The sequence below is a fragment of the Oryzias latipes genome (genome assembly GCF_053564925.1).
Source record: "Oryzias latipes strain Hd-rR chromosome 1 unlocalized genomic scaffold, Olatipes_Hd-rR_3.1 chr1_Y".
In the NCBI taxonomy this organism is placed as follows: Eukaryota; Metazoa; Chordata; class Actinopteri; order Beloniformes; family Adrianichthyidae; genus Oryzias; species Oryzias latipes.
Window position 1 is genome coordinate 1249457 of NW_027616335.1, and position 19656 is coordinate 1269112.

The 19656-nt window shown below is 39.6% G+C and overlaps 1 protein-coding gene across 3 annotated transcripts in view; it reads right to left on the reverse strand.

Moving 5' to 3' along the window:
- The window catches only part of LOC101160961 (tolloid-like 1), a 54410-nt gene extending 35042 nt beyond the window's left edge, over nt 1-19368 (reverse strand). For 2 of the 3 annotated variants that reach the window (XR_013654264.1, XM_023957939.2), the window contains exons 1-2: nt 18941-19368; nt 17733-18162 (exon numbers count right to left, since the gene is read on the reverse strand). Coding sequence is in view for 2 of the 3 variants with exons in the window: in XM_023957939.2 (XP_023813707.2) it covers nt 17733-17913 (181 nt within the window). In the remaining variant the exon portion in view is untranslated. Of the gene's footprint in view, nt 1-17732; nt 18295-18940 lie in introns of those variants that run through there. The other variant, XM_023957935.2, reaches the window with a different exon arrangement.
- Between the last annotated feature and the right edge of the window lie 288 nt (nt 19369-19656).

Below are 19656 nucleotides of genomic sequence, written 5' to 3' on the forward strand. Positions count from 1 at the left end.
CAGACCATTGTAAAAGCATCTGTCACTTGTTATTCCAACAAAGTGTGATGAAAACATCCCAACAGTAGATGCAAGCTGTTACTGTTTTCATCACCACTTCTGGAACCTCCCCGGAGCTGCTCCTTCCTGTGATGACAGGTCTGAACCTTCATGACTTGGGTTGAAGCTGACACCTTCGAGCATGAATGAATTTTCTCATGATGACATTTTAAAATATTTAAAAAATAAAAAACTTTATAAGGTTTTCTAGGAAACACAAAATTAATTTCAAGCTAAGTGGTGAGCAGACAGAGGGGAAAACAGGTAAAAGCAGATGAGCAGTGAAAAGTTCAATTGCTTTCAACATATGATAACCTGGGGTATCCAAAAAACTAAAGGTTGATGTCTTCCTTATTTTCAGGCTTATTTTAAACAGGATTTGGCCAACATTTAGAATAATTTTGTTTTTATTTCAAGTACTTAAAGTATTTCCCCAACAGAATTTTTTTTTAACTTACTGCAGCTTGTTGAAATGCAGGCTTATCCTTAGTTGGCACTGGTTATCTTTAAGTCGTCAGTCAAAAGAAGGAACAGGCTGTTAACACCACATTTCAAGAACCACGGCTTCCTTCAAGCAAATGCGATATAGCAGTATAAAACACATTTTTCCTGCTAAGTTTCTTGATGATCCTTCCCTCTTAACCATCTGCATTTTTGTCATATTGTAGTTCTCACACTTTCTCACAATCTTTAATGTGCCTGTCTATTGTTAGACGAAGCACATTCTTCTCTGTATACTCATCACTGCACCTACAACGCAACAAATCAGCCACTAACAATGAAGAAATAATGATAACCATCGATGGATGATTAGATGCAAAGGTATGAGCATCCACAGGGATTTAAGTCACTGATACGTTCACAATGGCCTTGGAGCGGCCGGCCACTTAGTTAAACAGGGTTGCTACTAAAGGAAGTGGGGGTCAGGAGGCCATTGTTTTCAACTCCATTCTATTGTTGAACACTGGAGCAAACGAAAAATACTATCAGATAAAAACCAAGAGTGGAAATTGATGCTTTTATTTTGGTTTCATTGTAAAAATTTGAAAACAAGACCCGATCATCTGGGGTAACAAAATAATTAATGGCATATTAAACTCTTTTTTTTATTATAATTATTATTCAACATGAAAAAATCAAGACTCTCTGAATCTAAAAAGATGGAACAAAACTGAAAATTAGATAAAAATGTTAATAGCTCTGCTATTATAGGATACTTGAATCTTAAAAGCAATTCGGAAATGATGCTCACTTTTTATTTTATTACTTCTTTTTCAAACGGAAAATTTGGCAGCTTCCCTGAAGCAAAAACTTAGTATCAGACATTTTACGAAGACTATTTATGAATCAACTGTGTTCCTATAATAACAACGTTGATGGTTTACTACAAAAGTTTGTTTAAACACAACAATTTTTCCAAAATTCTTCAAACACAATGCATTGTGGTCTATATTTGCCAAACTAGTGAGTCCAGTATCTGTCAGAATACCTTTTTTGAAGTATTACAAAAACTTGAAAATCGACATAATAAAAAAAACCTTTTTGTAAAATGAGTCTGTATCCATTCTTCAGAGGCGATTAGTTCCCCTCTACCCTCAGCAGCAAGCATATTTAGGTTATCCAAAAATTAGGCACCAGGTAAACAAAACTAAGCTCATATAACAAAATTCTTTAGGGTATAGAAAATGTTATTGCATTTTTTCTCTTTGAGGGGATTTCCCAATGTATTAAAGTCCAGAAACTGGGCTGGTATTCTTTATATTACCAAGGCTTACTTGACAGTGGAATAAGTGGGTGTGACTTTGTCGTAAAAATGTGTTAATATAACACACTTATACCTTATAAGTGGTCTAGAGAGGCTTGTTCCAGCTGTTGGCTGTTAAAGCATGTTTCTCCTTCAACGTGCACATTTACACATAAGGAGTAGAAAAGTGATATGAGAAGGGTATTGTTTAGTTGTGCTATTGGTTTAGGCTTACAGTGCATTATCATTAATCTTCTGTCATCTCCCTTTTTGTACCTTGGAAACTTTAAATGCCTCTGGAGAGATTAGGACTCGGGATATTTCATGAAAACAAGATAAACTACAAAGACTTGTATCTTTCCAGGAAAAAGGAGCTGACACAAGCAGATATGCAAAGCAAGGCGAGGAAGGGAAGAACAAGGATAGTAAGTTTGGCCTATTGATTGGGGTCTTGTTAATTTACAGAGATACCATAAATAGCTCAAAGTCAAGCCAGGGTGGGGTGGGGGGTGAGGAAGGGTAAGGACAGCAAGGGGGTGGGGGGGTGGGGGTAGAGGAAATGTATTGATCTAGAAACCCCAGGATGTCCCATGAGACCTACATCATGCTGACCACGCCCTATGTTTGTCCTTTAGCAGGGCACTGCAGCAAACACACATATACACTCTCCAGTATGCAGAAACATGCCGATTGTAATAAAAAGATATAAATTCCCCCATACTGTATTTTCTTACATTTACTAATTAGTCTCTTTAGAGAATGCTGGACCCACATTGATTCTGTTTATATTACGGGCATGTTATTTATGTATATAGAATGGAATAGAATAGAATAGAATAGAATAGAATAGAATAGAATAGAATAGAATAGAATAGAATAGAATAGAATAGAATAGAATAGAATGCCTTTATTGTCACTATACATATGTACAATCTGCATCACACACGAATCCAGTGAAATGAGAGCCGATCACTGTTCAGTGCAGACATGCATGAAAAAAGGAATTTCCAAAAAAATTCACAAAATGTACAAAATATGTTATATGATACCTACCGACCTATCTATCATTTTATTCTTTTTCTCCTCTATATTTGATGAATTTTACAGTCAAAAGCAGTAAAGATCTGTGTAGTGCTGGATTATATGCTGTTCTCAGTTGGGTGCACATAACAAAAACACAGAGAGAATGCACACATGTACACACCTCACTAAGCTCCTCATTAAAAAAGTATGAAGCTGCACTCTTGGTTGGCCATTATTTGTTTTCATATGCATGAACAGAAGAGAGTATATGAACTACTCTAGTTCTATCAAGGTCTCACATTGTTAGTTTATTGCAACATCAAAGGTGGATTAGGTCTTATTAAGGATTTTTGTGAATGCGGCTTTGTTAAAGCTAACCCTTTGGAAGGAGCGGTTAGAGCTGATTGTTGGTCAGTTTAAAAAGAGACGCGACAAGACAAACCACCTCAAAAAGTTTTGGCACTGGTTGCACTTCACAGCAAGCTTTTAAACTGCAAAAGCCATAAGGTTGATGCTCCACCCAAGAAATTTATTCATTAACCCTGTCAGATAAACTAAGTCTGTAAAAGGAGCACGTTTTACTCTGACCAAAGACTGTGGTTTGGTTTAATTCACAGCTTGTAAAACAAGTCTGGACAAAAAGGATCACAACAGCCATCAAAGCATCAGTGAAATTTATGGGCAGTGTGTTACAAGAATGCACGTCATACAAATGAGGACTCAACTTGCAATTACCATTTCAGGCAATGCACATCTCAGCTGTAAAAGCAGTTTTGTACAAGCGAGAATATTACTCATTTTGATTTGATATTAGAATAGTTTAACTGGGCTGTGGTCTTAAAAAAATACACACAAAATGTCTTCCAACACAAACATTAAGACTCTAGAACTGCCTCTCTAAACACAGTGAAACCACGATTAGAACCAGTTTGCTTTACTCAGATGATCCAATTTGTTTGAGCTAGTTTGAAAGCCCACCTGAAGTCCAGTCTACCTAAATGACCTTGGGCCTTAGTCACAACTGCCTTGAGCGGGCACGAGCGAAAATGGGCAAAGCTGTACAAGGCGCGCAGGTGGCCCTCACAAAATTTTAAGACAAAAAGTGTTCATGCACATTTTTTCTATAGCTATGCTCGTAGCGAACACTGAAATAACATGCAAGGATATAAGGAAGGTTGAAATCACTGAGACACAGGTGGACAGATCTCTAGTAGATGTGGGGAGGGTAACAGGCAAATTCCTTATGTTAATCTTTATATTATTTGTTTCAAGTTGAATTTCCTTCTTTTAATGCTTTTTTCATTGAGCTCAGTGATTGTTCCTGCCATTACTACCATGAAAAGAGTACCGGTAGCTCACAGTATACTGGGAGATGGATTGCAGATCAGTCAAATAATCAATGTCATCTAAGTGTACCAACAGAAACTGTTGGTATTACCTAACCCTTTAACAACGGAGATGTCGCCAGCAACGCCATAGTCTTTGGCGTACCGCAACTCTTTAACCGTTCATGTAATCAATATGAATCCGCTGAATCTGACGGAGGAAAAATAGACTTTTCACATTGGCTTTGCACTTTTCTTCACTTCAGGTGCCACTGGAAATAATCTTAATTGTGTACATGGTTGAAGAGTTACGGTAGTAAAACGAATGTGAACACTGGAGCTAAAGCGCCAATGTATAATACACACAAAAAATATCTTTTGAGTGATTGTCAAATTGTGGTTACTTTTTAAGCATAATTTGGTTTGATGAAAAACTGTATACAGTGAAGGTCGTTAAAGTCAAATAAAGATTGCTGCTTTTAATTGAACATACATTTTTACTGTTAAAAATCTGACTGAGGGACATTGTGCATTTGAATGGGTTTAGTTAAAAGCTGGTAGTGGCCACAGTCTCCACGGTCCAATCTGGTGTAAACTGCACTTGAGCAGCACTCAAGCACAGATTTCCAAAGTGTGTGTTCTTTGTGAGCACTTAGGAATGGAATAACAATGAGCTACTTGATTTTGTAAAGTACTGGAATGTGACGTGATGCTGGTGTTTGTATCATCAGTAGTCTAAAGTGGACTTAGCCCAAGACCAAAGCAGCATACACTCCCAGCTTGCAGAAGCAGACGGGATGATCTAATGTCTATGTTTTCTTTGGGGAGCATGGTTAACTCTGCTTAAACCGTGATAATTACAAAAGTATACCCTCAAGCCAAGATTCATTAACAATTTCTTAGGATCCCAGACACTGGCAACGACTTGGTTTCACTCATCTCTGCTGACACAATGTCGGGTCCAAACCTTGCAACTTGTGTATGTCTGATTAGTGTAAGCACCGTTTGTTCATGCATGAACACAGTATAAAAAAAAAAAGAAAAACAGATGGCAAGGCTGCAGGCGGATCTGAAATGACCCAGAAACAAAACCACATCACACAGAAATATATAAAACACACATGAACCCCAGGCTTTCATGACTTCTGAATTAAAAATAAACCTCTATAAATTCTTGTAAATTCAACATTTGATGGCTCAGCCCTTCTTAAGTGTGCAGCTAGCAATTACTTGGCAAAAATAATTAAAGAATGGTCATAGGAAAACAGTGCAATTCATGAAGACAGTGGATAGGATGTACACTTAAAGTCATACTTTAGAAGATTCTAGCTTGATTTTAGTGCACTTTCTGTGCCTTTGACTGTGATTTCATTTATTTTTTAGTCAATCATTAATTGTAGTCAATACAATAAAAAAAAACACAGATTTATCAAACTCATTATAAAAATGACAATATGCTTAATTAAATATAGTGATCATTAAGTAAAGTCAAATAGAGCTGTATTTATTGCTTGAAAAAAGAGCGGAAAGTCAAATTTCAGTGATTATTTCTAACTAAGCCATTAAACTATTTTTTATTTGCAAAAATTTCCGTAAGATCTCGATGAAGTATAAAGTTGTGACCCTGATATTGACTGAAGCAACTATCCATCCATCAATTTTCTTAACCCGCTACAGTACTGGTATATCCCTATATCATGGGGCTGCTACAGCCTAACCTGGCTATTGTTGGGTGAAGGCGGGGTACACCCTTGACAGGTTGCCAGCTTGTTGCAGGACTAAGAGTGATTCTCACTGAAGATGAACGATGATTCTCCAACAAATTTTTCTTAAGAAATAACATCACTATAGTACTTTCAATCAAAACTAAGACTCTAAATTAGCACAGAGTCCATACCTAAAAGTCTAACTTATGATGGCCGCCAGAGATGATCAAGTCTCTCATCATGAGAAAAAAATACCCTAAGAATTCAAATTTTTTACTTCCCTTAGCAAGAGATAGTCTATTTAAGTATACTACAAGTATACTTAGTCTACACTAAAAGTGAGGCAGTATGTTTTTCAATTATCTATATAGTGGGAAGTTAAAATGTTCCAGTTTAGGAAGCTTACTCAGTTAGTATACTTCCAACATCCAACACAGCGTGTACATGGTCTGTGTTATTCTTGTTATACTTTTGTTTAAACTCTAGTCTACTTAATGAAAAAAAAAATTAAGTGTACTTCTTTTTGCTAAGTGTCCTGCTGTACTATGCAGAAACTCAACATTTGCTGCACAAGAGTGAGCTCTTAAAAGTTTAAGGCCATGCAAAAACATGTGTTCTTTCATTCCTATAAATCTTCTTTCTCTTTCGGCTTTTCCCATCAGGGGTCGCCACAGCGAATCATCCTTTTCCACCTCACTCTATCATGAACATCTTCTACCCTAACGTTAGCCAACTTCATGTCCTCTGTTAAGACATCCATGTATCTCCTCTTTGGCCGTCCTCTTGCCCTCCTGCCAGGCAGCTCCATCTCCAACATCCTTCTACCAATATATCCACTATCCCTCCTCTGAACATGTCCAAACCATCTCAGTCTGGCTTCTCTGACTTTGTCGCTAACACAGGCAACATGAGCCGTCCCTCTGATGTACTCGTTCCTTATCCTGTCTAACCTGGTCACTCCTAAGGAGAACCTCAACATCTTCATCTCCGCTACCTCCATCTCAGCCTCTTGTCTCTGTCTCACTGCTACCGTCTCTAACCCATAGAGCAGAGCTGGTCTCACCACTGTCTTGTACACCTTTCCTTTGAGTCTTGCTGGCACTCTTCTGTCACACAACACTCCTGACACTTTCCTCCAACCGCTCCAACCTGCCTGCACTCGCCTCTTCACCTCTTTTCCACACTCCCCATCACACTGAACTGTTGACCCCAAGTACTTAAACTCCTGCACCTTCTTCACCTCAGTCCCCTGTAACCTAACGCTTCTACCTTGATCCCTCTCGTTCAGACACATGTATTCTGTCTTACTACGACTGACCTTCATGCCTCTTCTTTCCAGAGCAAACCTCCACCTCTCTAGCTGTTCCTCCACCTGCTCTCTACTCTCACTGCAAATTACGATGTCATCCGCAAACATCATTGTCCAGGGAGATTCCTGTCTTACCTCGTCTGTCAGCCTGTCCATCAGCATAGCAAACAAAAAAGGACTCAAAGCTGATCCTTGGTGTAGTCCCATCTCCACCTTGAACTCCTCTGTCTGACCTACAGCACATCTCACCACCGTCATACTTCTCTCATACATGTCCTGAACTACTCTGACATACTTCTCTGCCACTCCAGACGACCTCATACAGTACCACAGCTCCTCCCTCGGCACCCTGTCATATGCCTTCTCTAAATCTACGAACACACAATGCAGCTCCTTCTGACCTTCTCTGTACTTTTCCATCAACATTCTCAAAGCAAAAATGGCATCAGTGGTGCTCTTATGGGGCATGAAACCATACTGCTGCTCACAAATCTCCACCTTCTTCCTAAGCCTGGCTTCCACTACTCTTTCCCACAGCTTCATTGTGTGGCTCATCAACTTTATTCCTCTATAGTTGCTGCAGTTCTGCGTGTCACCCTTGTTCTTAAAGATCGGGACCAGAACGCTTCTCCTCCATTCCTCAGGCATCTTCTCACTCTCTAAAATCCTATTGAACAACCTTGTTAGAAATTCCACTGCTGTCTCTCCTAGGCACTTCCATACCTCCACAGGTACGTCATCAGGACTTTCATTCCTATAAATATCAAGCTTAAACATAGAATAACCTGTGCTTCTGGTTTTCTGGGCCAGAAAGCACAGTGGAGCTAATTTGTGACTTTGACCATTTTCCTTGCTATTTTTAGAAAAGGTTGTGTCCCATTATAGCAGCTGCTACAAGGCACTCTGGGGGATTGGACCTGCTCATTAGAGGCTTCTTCAGTAAATCAACCTGAAGCCATTGTTCACCTGTTTTCCAGGACACTGGGCTTTTTATTTTAACAATGCAACATTGTACAGAGGCGACTAAAAGCAACAATGCACAGTTAAAATGAGGCACTATAACAATATACATAAAAATGTCTCGATTTATAGTATTGTTTTTTAACACAGATGTACCCATGTAAAAGACCATTTCTTACATGTACATAAAAACCTATTCTAAACGAAAAATAAATACAGATTATCTAATGTATTTATCAGGAAGTGAAAGGGTTAAACTCAGTAAAATGTTCTTTCATCCAGACAAACAGCAGTTAGCGCTGATAAAATGATAGAACATTCTTTGCATCCTCCTCACATTGAGGATTTATATTATAACAAAAACTATAGTATCACAGGGTGAGTCAGGTTTTTCCAACATGGTAAAAACCTGCAGTCTCAAAGCGATCTGAACAGAGGAGCTGCATTAACAAGAAGGGGAACCACGATCCATTTGGGACAGGCTGGGACATTCCAGCATTTCACAATAACTGAGGGGAGTGTGAGAAAAAGAAGAATTAAAGAGGGAATTACAATAACGAAGTTTATTAGGTTGAGAGTGAAACAGACTGCTGGGGATTTGAGTCTGGTGGCGTTTAATTATGTGGAAATGAATACCTCCCTGAGAATGAACACTCACACCTCATAAACACACTGAGCCTTTTGGGTTGAATCCTTGCAAACACAATCAAAGAAAAGGAAAAAAGAAAAAAGCTGGAGGTCAAGAGGAAATTAAGGAGTACACTTGACATTTATGGGTGGTTTGGAGCTGTGTTTCTTCAAAGACCCGCTCCAATCCTCTTTTGATCTGTTATAAAAGCATTCTCGGTGGTCTTTTAACGATTATGTCGTGTTTAGCCAAAATCAAAAAATCCTGTGTAGCAGTTCATTTGAAAGTTACATCTGAGTTGTGAGTCTCACTGTTATCACTGTTAACATTCTCTACCACTAGCTTACAGCCCCTCACAAAAAAAGGGGGAACATACATGAATCTGGTCGCCTACAAGTGGATGATTCCAAATGGACCAACTTAGGGAGCTTGTGACCCACCCATTGTTTTTTTCTACTTATATACGATATTTTTCAAATGCCACTTTTTGTATGCTCCTGATTGACAATGATTTAAAAACCCAGAATGCAATTCTAAGCTTAATTTTATCATAATCTTTGTAGAAATATCCATCAAGAAAATGCTAAAAACACCCAAAACACAATTTTCCTCAGCATGAGTCTTTAAACTGGTTGAGGTGAATCATTTGTCGCTGCTAAAAATACCATCAGAAGGTGACAAAAGCACCATCGTGTTTAATAATTAAGCAATATGTGACAGGTGGAGTAGATCTGACTCATAGCCTCTGCAGCTCCAGAACAAACCCAGGACTCTCAGCACAAAGCCTTCACTTGTGCTGAGGGGAGTCCTGAGGAAGACTTCAGAAGCTCAGTGGCAAAAGCACTCCTCTTTATATTGTATGAGTGAGACCAGTTGCTTTCTTAACACACACACAACACAGTCACAAACACACACACTTCACTTTAAAGAGAACGAAGAAATACGGGAAGGGCTGTACAGCAGTTGAGCTGTCTCCGAATTAAACAAACATTTAAAGAGTAAAGTGTTTCCATTTTCCCCTTGATTGTAGTTCAATCCAGTATTTTCCCAGATAAAAAGAAATACATTGATTTCCAAACTCAATTCCTGACATGAGCCTTTGAGGATACACTGGTAAACCTGAAGGAAAATTGGATCAGACATGTTTACCGCAACTATCAACAACCTTTCATTTGAAAAAAACAAAACACTTTTCTGATGAAAACTGTACAACCTGTGTGTGCAGGCTGTGGATCTATTACCTGGCACAACCACAGGCTTAAATTTACCCGTCAAACTTTAAATAAATAGACACAGCGGACACATGTGCATTCAAGCCTGCTTGGTTGAGGAAGTCAAGATGAGGAGATATACTGTACTGTCTTACACTGTATATTTACCAAACCAAAGAGCAACAGCACTATACAGAATATAAAACATCTGCAATATTAATTCTAAACTTTAATTCAGACAACGCACTGAGGAAATGAAAGAGAAGTCGCACAATTTAAACATTTGCGGAGCAGAGCTTTCTGGAACTAATCAGACACTGATTCAATTCCACTTTTCACCTCCTTAGAACACGTTTTTCTATAAACCTGTAACTATTACATCAGTCCTCTTTTTGTAAATGTTTTACTGTTGATTTCAAATGTTTTATATTTCTTGTGAATAGAGTCCTTGGGTGTTTTGAAATGTGCTTTATAATTTGTTTTATTAGTATACATTATAAATTACAGAATCTTTTTGAAAGATTTCTTTGTTGTAACAATACTTCTTGAGAAAATTTTCTAAACAGTAATAAAGCTTGTTTGTTATCATTACTGATGTTGCCGAATTTAGAAGGAATGTAACTATTCCTCATTAGACTTTGAATGAGCAGCAAAGCAAAATTTGTGGAATAAACTCATTAAAAACTTGGTTGGTCTTTACTTGATTGGATGACTGAAGTTTGGAGAAGATGCAAATTGATGATTTAAGAATTTAATCATTAAAAAAGCTTAAGTAGTGTGTGGTAGAACTTCACACAGTAGGGGTGGGCGGATCAATCTGAGTCTCGGTAGTATCGTATCGATAGCAAGTAGGGCTGCACGAAAACTCACGAAATACGATATTAGTCAACAATATTGTGATGTCGATAAAACTCACAATACATAAAGAAAAAGCGAAACAATCAAAAACATCATTTCCATTTCACTTCAACTGTTTAATTTAAGTAAGAGTCAACCCTCTACATCTAAAATAAGAGAGCTCCATCCCATTGGTCAACAACCTGAAAGCGTTCATCCGATTGGTCAAATGCATAAAGGGATTTATTTGATTTGTTAAATACTTCAAGCTGCCATAAGATTGTTTTAGCACATTTAAGGCAACCATTTATTGCAATTTTTGTGATATTCATATTGAACAGCTTCCTATCACAATAACGATAAATTTGCGAGTTATTGTGCAGGCCTATTATCAAGGTGGTGAAGTATTTATACTAGCATAATAAAATCGATTCTTTGGATACTTTCGTTGCAGTTTTTCTTTAATACGTACAGTAAAGAGCTTGAATTTACCAACAGGGTTGCCAGATTGGGCAAAGAACAGCCCAATTGGAGCAAAAATCCACTCGATTTGAGAGGAAAGCTGCCCAATCTGGCAAAACTGTCTGTCTGCGGAAACAGCGCAAATCCCCCATTAAGAAATTCTAAGTTGCATTGTTTTCGCTTCTACAGTTTCAGCACCCGTTAAGCCTTGGAGCAAAGCAAACCTCTGAGCTTTGACTGTTTGCCCGCTGTCTGTGAGCTTTGTTGAAATGTATAGAAAGAGAATTAAAAACTGCTAATACTTTAAGGATAATCTGAAACTACAGAAAAAATTAATGTTGGCCATGACGTTAAACAACATTGGACCTGTAATGTAGCTTGAATTGCTTTACTAATGTTCAGACTTAACTCCACAGTGTGCATAATATATAGCTGCATTACCAAAAACATTTTATTGCCAATCCAATGGATTACTTTGATGAAGACAACTTTTTCTGATCATTAAGACCTTAAGAACATTTGTTCAAGAAACAGATAAAAAGGTTGAACTAGAAATGGTAAATGGCATATACAGTATTTATGGATCACTTTACCTTGATTAAGGCCTAAAGCGGTGTAAAGTCACAATCCCATTCACCAACACACAAACATTCGCACCCTGATGAGCTGCCATCCATGGTGCTAACCAAACTGTTGGGAACAAATGAGGGTTCAGTGTCGTACAAAAAGGCACAGCAACACGTGGTAGGCAAGACGGAAGCCAAACCTGCAACCAGCTGATCAGAGGTCAGACGCTCTACCTCTCCACTACAACTGCACCATAGAAGTTGTTCTTTTTGTTTCTTTTTTTTTTTTTTTGGGGGGGGGGGGGGGGGCACACTTTTTTTTTGTGAACTGTGTAAATCTTCAAGATGCAAAAAATGTCTTAATATGATTTGAACATTAAATGAACATTAAATGCTGATAAAAAAATGTACCGATCTTACAACCATTTCAAGCGTGGTGGCTTCATGTAAACATGGATAATCTAACCAACTAATTTACATCACAACCCAATGACCAATGACTTAAACCCTATATATAACAGTAAATACAGAACTTATCAGTCTACAAAACAGATGGCATTTCCCCCCAAAAAAGCTTTTCCATATGTCACATTCCAAATTCAAGAGATACTGAAGTATGGATGTATTAAAGTATATGGATAGATGGCCTACTTTGGTTCCCGAGAGCCACCTAACTGGATTAGGAGTGTTCAGTCAATCAGAGTGTGGAATCATCTGAGTCAGCTAATCAGCAGTAAACATCGCAGGGATAGCAAGAAATCCAGATTTATTTTTCATACCATATCTAGCTCAACTCTCACAAAAAAGGAGATAAATTCATGACGTAGACATTTTTAAACCCTTGTCTACCGCTTTCTTACACAAGAGTCTACATGCTCCAAGATTTTCATGGTATTCAAGGAAAAATGTATAGAAACAATATCTTATTGATTGTTGTTGAAAAAAGAGGCCCTCACTGTTCAGACACTCAAGTTTGTTTACCTTGCATTTCATGTATGTGAGATTTTATGAGAACAGTGATTTGGAAGGAAGCATGAATGACTCTTAAGTGAGCATAGGAGCGTGTGCGTGTGCAAACGTGTGTGTTTGTGTGCGTGCATGTGTGTCATCTCCAGCTGAGCGGCAGGATGCAGACAACCAGGAAGAGATAAGCGAGGGTGAATGGAGGGAGCTTTGCATGAGTGTGTATCAAGTGTGTGAGTATGGGTGCATTTGTACATTCGCGTGGGGAAATCACTTCACAAAGGCCTGGAAGTGTGTGTTCCCCTGTCTGCCAGCGCGGGACTCAGAGGAGATAAGCAGACAGCCAAATATTCCCCTTGTGTTTTCCCAGCAAAAACAGGAGGCGGAATACCAACTACTCAGACTGATGCCACAGGGTCAGGCCTGGAATGAGTTGTGTTTCCAGGTCTTAGAAGCTGCATATAACTTCATCCACTAGTGGAAAAATGAAACAACAACAACAACAACAACAAACTGAAGATAAATAATAACCAAAAAAAAAACAATTTGATGCAATAAATCCAAAACCTTTTCACACAAGAAAAAAAAATGTGGAGACATTGAAAGCACTTTGCCCACTTTGCAGCACATAAACATTTGAGATTCTCTATGTGTTAAGATTTTTTTCTCCCTACAGTCACAGCTCACTCAAACAGATTGAGCAGATTTCTCCATAGGAATGGTGTCACGGCTGGAAAACCTGAGTCACATTTGTGATGTGCATGCAGAACACAGGGCATGGCCGTGAAGGTTCACCATGAAATCTGCTGTGTTTTGTCCATCAGCAATATCAATCGGGAGCCCCTAAGTTGTTTTTTGATTTGGTTTTGATATCATAGAATGACTGCAGACAGGGTTACAAGTACCATGAAAGCAGCAGAAAAGAGGCTCATATGCAAAGTTACTTAAAGATCCACTAGGATTGAAATGGTGTTTTGGGGAATAACATTTTTCTCATGATGGAGGACATTTATAAAAAACTTCAGCTTAAAATTGCATTTCTGGGTATTTCAAATCATGCTGAATAAGGAGCAGATCCCATTGGAAAAAGCTAGGTGTGACGTGGAACAGCAAGCTCCCTGCTCCACTCCATTCTGATGTATCCACTTGCAGACAAATAGATCCAAGTATGTCTTTGCTCTCCTGGAGCTGGAATCTGGCTCAAAACTGTATAGCTCGCCATTTCTGTTGCACCAGTAATATTATAATGGGGTTGTGATGGGCTGTAGACTAGCAGGAGAGAGAGAACAGAGGGATGATGGGAAATGGGGGCGCACCAATAGTCCCGTCCACAACTATGAGGTGAATTTCTGATGAACTACTGCCGCTCTGCAGAAACTGTCCTAGAAAACGACACAGGTTTTTTTTAAATTTTAGTTAAAAACAGCATAATTATAATTAAAAGAAAATTGGGAATGCTTTTAATATAGACCAAAAGATGAGTGTGTGATATGACTTTTTTCAAAAAGTAGCGTCGAACCATGACTGTAACATTTAGGAGATGCACATAATTATGCCTCTGATAAACACTGTCTGGTTCTGAATGCTTCCTAACAGCCATGACAAGGTTCTAAAGACACAAAGTAAAGTATGGCGTTTTATTTTTGTCAAAATATTATTCAATTTAAACTGATGTATAAAACTAAACAAATTAGTTTGTACAAACTTGACTATTGAATGGAATGTTTGGAATGTATGTATTAAATGAATGGAATGTATTTACTGTGTATTTGAACTGTATATTGTGAAATCTGAGCACAGGTGATGGTGTGAGAAATGTAAATGTAATGTTTAAAAGGGAGCAGATAACTATAAGAATTGTATTCTTCAATTCTGCTCCCTTCTAATCATGACAATATGTGAGACAAACATGTACCGGTAAACATTTGGACATCAATTTTCATGAAAGGAACAAATAAATAAATGAAATGAAAATGAAAAATTTTCACAAGTAGTAATAAGTAATAGTTTCTTAGTAGTTACTGTATTAATTCTTTGTCTAATTATTAACTTAGCAAAAAAAGTTGGGCATGACTTCTAAATTATCTTTGGTGTGCATTAATGATGATCCTAATCTTACCTTAACATGTAAATCAAAGTGGACTAAAGTCTTCTTCTTAACCGGCTGAGCCTAAAATCCAAACAAACACTAAGTGTGTCTGTGTGTCACAGAGCATCCACATAAAGCCACTCTTGCAGACATCTGCGTAATTTTCACCCAAACAAACACACTTGCACACACTGTTCAGTGTGTCAGGTTTGCCTTTTTGGTATGTAAGGAATGCGTGTCGGTCAACCCTTTCTGCAGAGTTCACATCCCGTACGTGTCATTATAGAGAAAACCTACACGTTCACATGTGCACACAAGTCAGACAAACACATTAATCAGATTTTAACCATAACTGCATTAATATCTTCTTCAATTTTGGAAGCTGAGGTGAATCATTTACTCATATTAGCCAAGTGTAAACTGCAGACATACATCCAACCATTCTCTTGCTCCATATGTGACCAAAACTGGAATCTAAAACCAACCCACACTCTACTAATGCTGCTTCAGGAAGACAAAGAGATGAATCACCTCAGGAAAACCAAACCACAAACGGAGCTGTCTCTTCAGCTAAACAGAACACACACAGTCCTCCTTGGACTGGTCTGAACAGTCTCATACATGACCCTTTACTGGAAATCTAACATGCTTATATCAAAAGCATCTCTGACATAAACCTCGCTTTGAGATATGCAGTATAGAGGTGAAGACTACAGATGCCCATGGAGGATGAAGCTGATGATAATGTGCCAGACCTTCCCAATAACAGCCCTCTGCAGTGGATTTAAACTTAAAGGCTAAAGTCTTGAACAGAAGTGTGTTACCTTCCTCTTCTTCATCGGTAGTTTGGATGAACAGTGATGGTAATTCAGGTCCTGCTGCAATTTTTTGATGCTTAAGTTGCACATTAAAAGTTGGCTGGAAAAGACTGGTAAGTTTGAGATGACCTCCTTCAGCAGCTCTCCAGGGGACACATTCATTGCAGTTTTACTTGGACCCCAACTCTGGACCCTACCAGCTTTGTCAGTCTATGTTATAGACTGGAGGTTAACATCAGATTTGATAGGATTGAGCATCGCAGTATAGTTTATGGATTCACAATCTCAGGAACAGCATCAGAAAATTTAGAGTGAGACACAGGGGGTGTAGCTCCACAGTCAAAACTGTCACTAACTCCTTTCTAACTTGTATGCTCTTATCTTTCCCTCACTTAATTGATTGTAACTGTTTGGGTGGAGGGCTGCACAGTGGAGTAGTGGTCAGCACTCTTGCTGTGAAGCAAGTAGGCCCTGGTTCAAACCCCATCTGGGACCTTCAAGTGTGGCGTTTATATGCACATGCAAGTTTTCTCCAGCTTCCTCCCACAGTATAAATACATGCTTTTGGGGTTCATTGACAATTCTAAAGTGCACTTAGGTGTGGATGTTTGTGTGTGTGGTTGTGTGACCCTGCAACAGACTGGCAAACTGCCCAGGCCGCCCAGCAGTCAATAGAATAGGCTCCAGCAACCCATTCAACGAGTTCCAGAGATGATTGGAGTCAACCACCAGGACAGTTAAAAGTGAAAAGGTTTGATCTGTTTTTGTCTTCTGCAGGATAACATAAAGGCAAGTCTGTAAAATTTGGAAACACAGGAAGGGTTTGTTTAATGACTTAAATAAATGTGCTCTTAAGCTCATCTCACTGTGGTGGTTTCTGCCTAAACAGCAATATTTCCTTACTATCATCATCAGCTAGCCTATAGGGACACTAAATCTCTTTGAACTGTGAACTAAATTTGACCATAATCAAGATATTTCATTGATCTACAGAATTAATTTTAAAAATGATCAATGTGTCTACGTGTCTCAGTGTTTCCATAGATCTATTTGAAAACATTGGTCTCCTTTAAGGTACGTCTTTGCATATTTGAGTGCTGGTGAACTTACTGACACAGATGAGCTCTTTGTCAGTAAACCTCTTCACTTGGACAAAGCTGACACAAATGCAGAATAAACAACAAGGGAGAAGCTACAATGGGATTATGTTATTCTCCAATTTTTTATTATTATTTCTTTAAACGGAGAATGCCCATTTCCTAAATTTTCTTCAAAGGCTCTTGGAAAAATCTGCTCCACACATTAAGATGATAAGATTTCTTTTTAACGGGAATCTAAAGATGCACAAAGGCAACAAATAAAAAAAGATCCACAAAAGTTTACATTCAGACAACTTAAAGTTTGATTTATTATTTCACGCCAACAAAAAGCACTCACCTGATGCATGAACTGACTTAAAGCTGAATTTAGTAACTCGTTCAAAGTAAATGTGGTAAGTCGTGACTGCAGAAGAAACATTCATTTTCTTTCACGTTAAGATATATTTTAAGAGGACACAAGAAAATAAAACGTAGTTCTCCTGCTGTGTGTCTTTTATGTTTTTTGATGTCTTTTATGTTGTTTGTTGAGCTGTTTCTCATGATGCTCAAACACACAAACGCCTCCAAACAGCGTCCCTGAATGCTAAACGGTGCATGCATTTATATTTTCTTCCCTTACATACCAAATTTTTTTTCCCCCACTCACGAGTGATGCACTGCCGCTGCGCGCGTGCAGTGAAATGTGCGTCTCATTGGGGGAAACACGGCTTAGCGGGACAGTCACCGGGCCGCACGTGGCATCCATCTGCGGGATCACTATGAATGCCCACTTATCTGAGAGGAAGGGTGGGAGGGGGAGAGGGCATCTGGACCGACGCACGCGCACACATATACACGTCGCGCACTGCCATCTCTCATACACGTGCCTCGTCTGAGATGAGGATGAGTGCGGCTCACGTGAAAATGAATATTCCTCTGAAAGTTAACACATAAAAGTTCAATTGAGACTCACCTGCTTTACAGGGGTCCTTGTAGTCAATGGACTCTGCTCTTTCCTCTTCATAATAATCAAAGTCAGTCTCCTCGTAGTCAAAACAGCGAGAAATTGTCACTTTCCCCAAGAAAGTCAAGCCCGCCAGCACCAGCGTGATCCAGTGCATCTTAGCTGCAAGTGCCAAGGGCACTCGGTCCATCTGAGGGCTAAAACTGCACAAAAAAGGTGGCCTCTACGCTGTAACCTTTTCTGGATTATCTATCCTCTCTTCAAAAATGAGGAATAATGAGGCAGGAATTCCTCAGATCATCCTGAAGATTGACCGCCTTCTCCGTCTGTTCTGTGGACTGCGGTGGTTCACTCCGCCCGGCTCGTCATGGTGTGAGGGCACCCAGGTACCTGAGTCGGTCCCCGTGCGACTCAGTCTGCGAAGAGGCGCCCCGCTGTCCTGCGCAGTGGACGAAACCAGAAGAGAGACGGTCGGTATCAGGATTTGGAGCTCTGCGGGCACAAAGACGCACGACGGTGGCCCTGCTGCGCGCGCAAGAAATAGCCGTGTCGCATACTTTCAGACAGAACTGATGCCTCTTGCTGAGCCCCCCCCCCCCCCCCCCCCCCCCCGCTTACTCTCTCTCCTCCCCTCTCTTTCTCCTACAGTGTCCAGGAGCGGTGGTCTCTCCTTCTCTCTTGTCACCCAGAATACACAAATACCTGACCTCTACATTTCTTAAACACTAACTTAATTTGTTTTCTGTAATTACTTTTGCTGTTTTATATATGTTTATGTATGATTTTTGTACTTTTAAAACGACCTCCCTTTGATCTCAGCGCATGCAGCGACCAGAGGAAGCGCACGGCGGTCATCACAGGTCACTCCTTTATTTGTATCGATGCGTAAATGACCAAATAACGGTGGCAATAAAAGTAACAGGGTGACAAGAAATCTGCTTGCCTGTCATTTAGCTCTTTAAAGGTGAGTGTCAGGTATTTGACACCTGACCCATGAAAAGACTTTGGGGGTTAGAACCCTCTATTCTATCACAGTGCCGTGACAAAAGAGGGCCCTCTTCCATTACAGTCAACGGGTTCAAATCTTCACTTAAGTAGATAGATAGATAGATAGATAGATAGATAGATAGATAGATAGATAGATAGATAGACAGACTGACAGATTTCTCTTGCCTCTCAGCACAACAAACAAACAAACAAACAAACAAACAAACAACCTGACACAGGAGCCGTTGTTGACCGTCAGACTGTGAACACCTTGCCAAGGTAAATCCTCCTGAGTCTAGCTCACCCCGTGCGTCCCCGCAGGTGACCTGCTGCGTTTACCTGCCCCGGACGCCTGTATTTGCTGCGACATCACGACGCGACCCATCATGCTCCAAACGGGGGGCTTTCTTGAGGTTCTCGTTGAGCGTGGGAGTGGGTGAGGAGGGCGCGCTTTTAGGTGACTTTTTGTTTTCTTGCCAGCGGATCCGAATGAGCCCTTCCTCCCTCATTTATTACCGGGAGATTACCGGAGCGCAGTCTCCACGGCTCGGGACTAATCCTGCCCTTGGGGAGAGGTAACGGCGCGCTGACGTCACGCTATCAATCCAGCAGCAAGCTGTCCACTGCACGCGCCCGCAGCCGCGGACACAAATCCCCTGGAGACCACTCACACGCGGGATGGGAGTTCATTCAGTTTAGGGCAACACACCCATGAACCTTGCTCCTTAAATGACCAATTGTGTACGTAAAATGTAATAAAGAATTATAAACAAGTGCGTAATGTCATCACCTCAAATATTTGACTGAAGCCGTGTAATCATAGGACATGGTTTTAGGGTTCAAAGATTGGAAAAGTTGTTGCAATTCCATATTCAGGAGACACAGAAATGAGGCACATGTCCTCAGTTATTTTTAAATTTTTCACTTCATTACTGAGTAGCTTTAA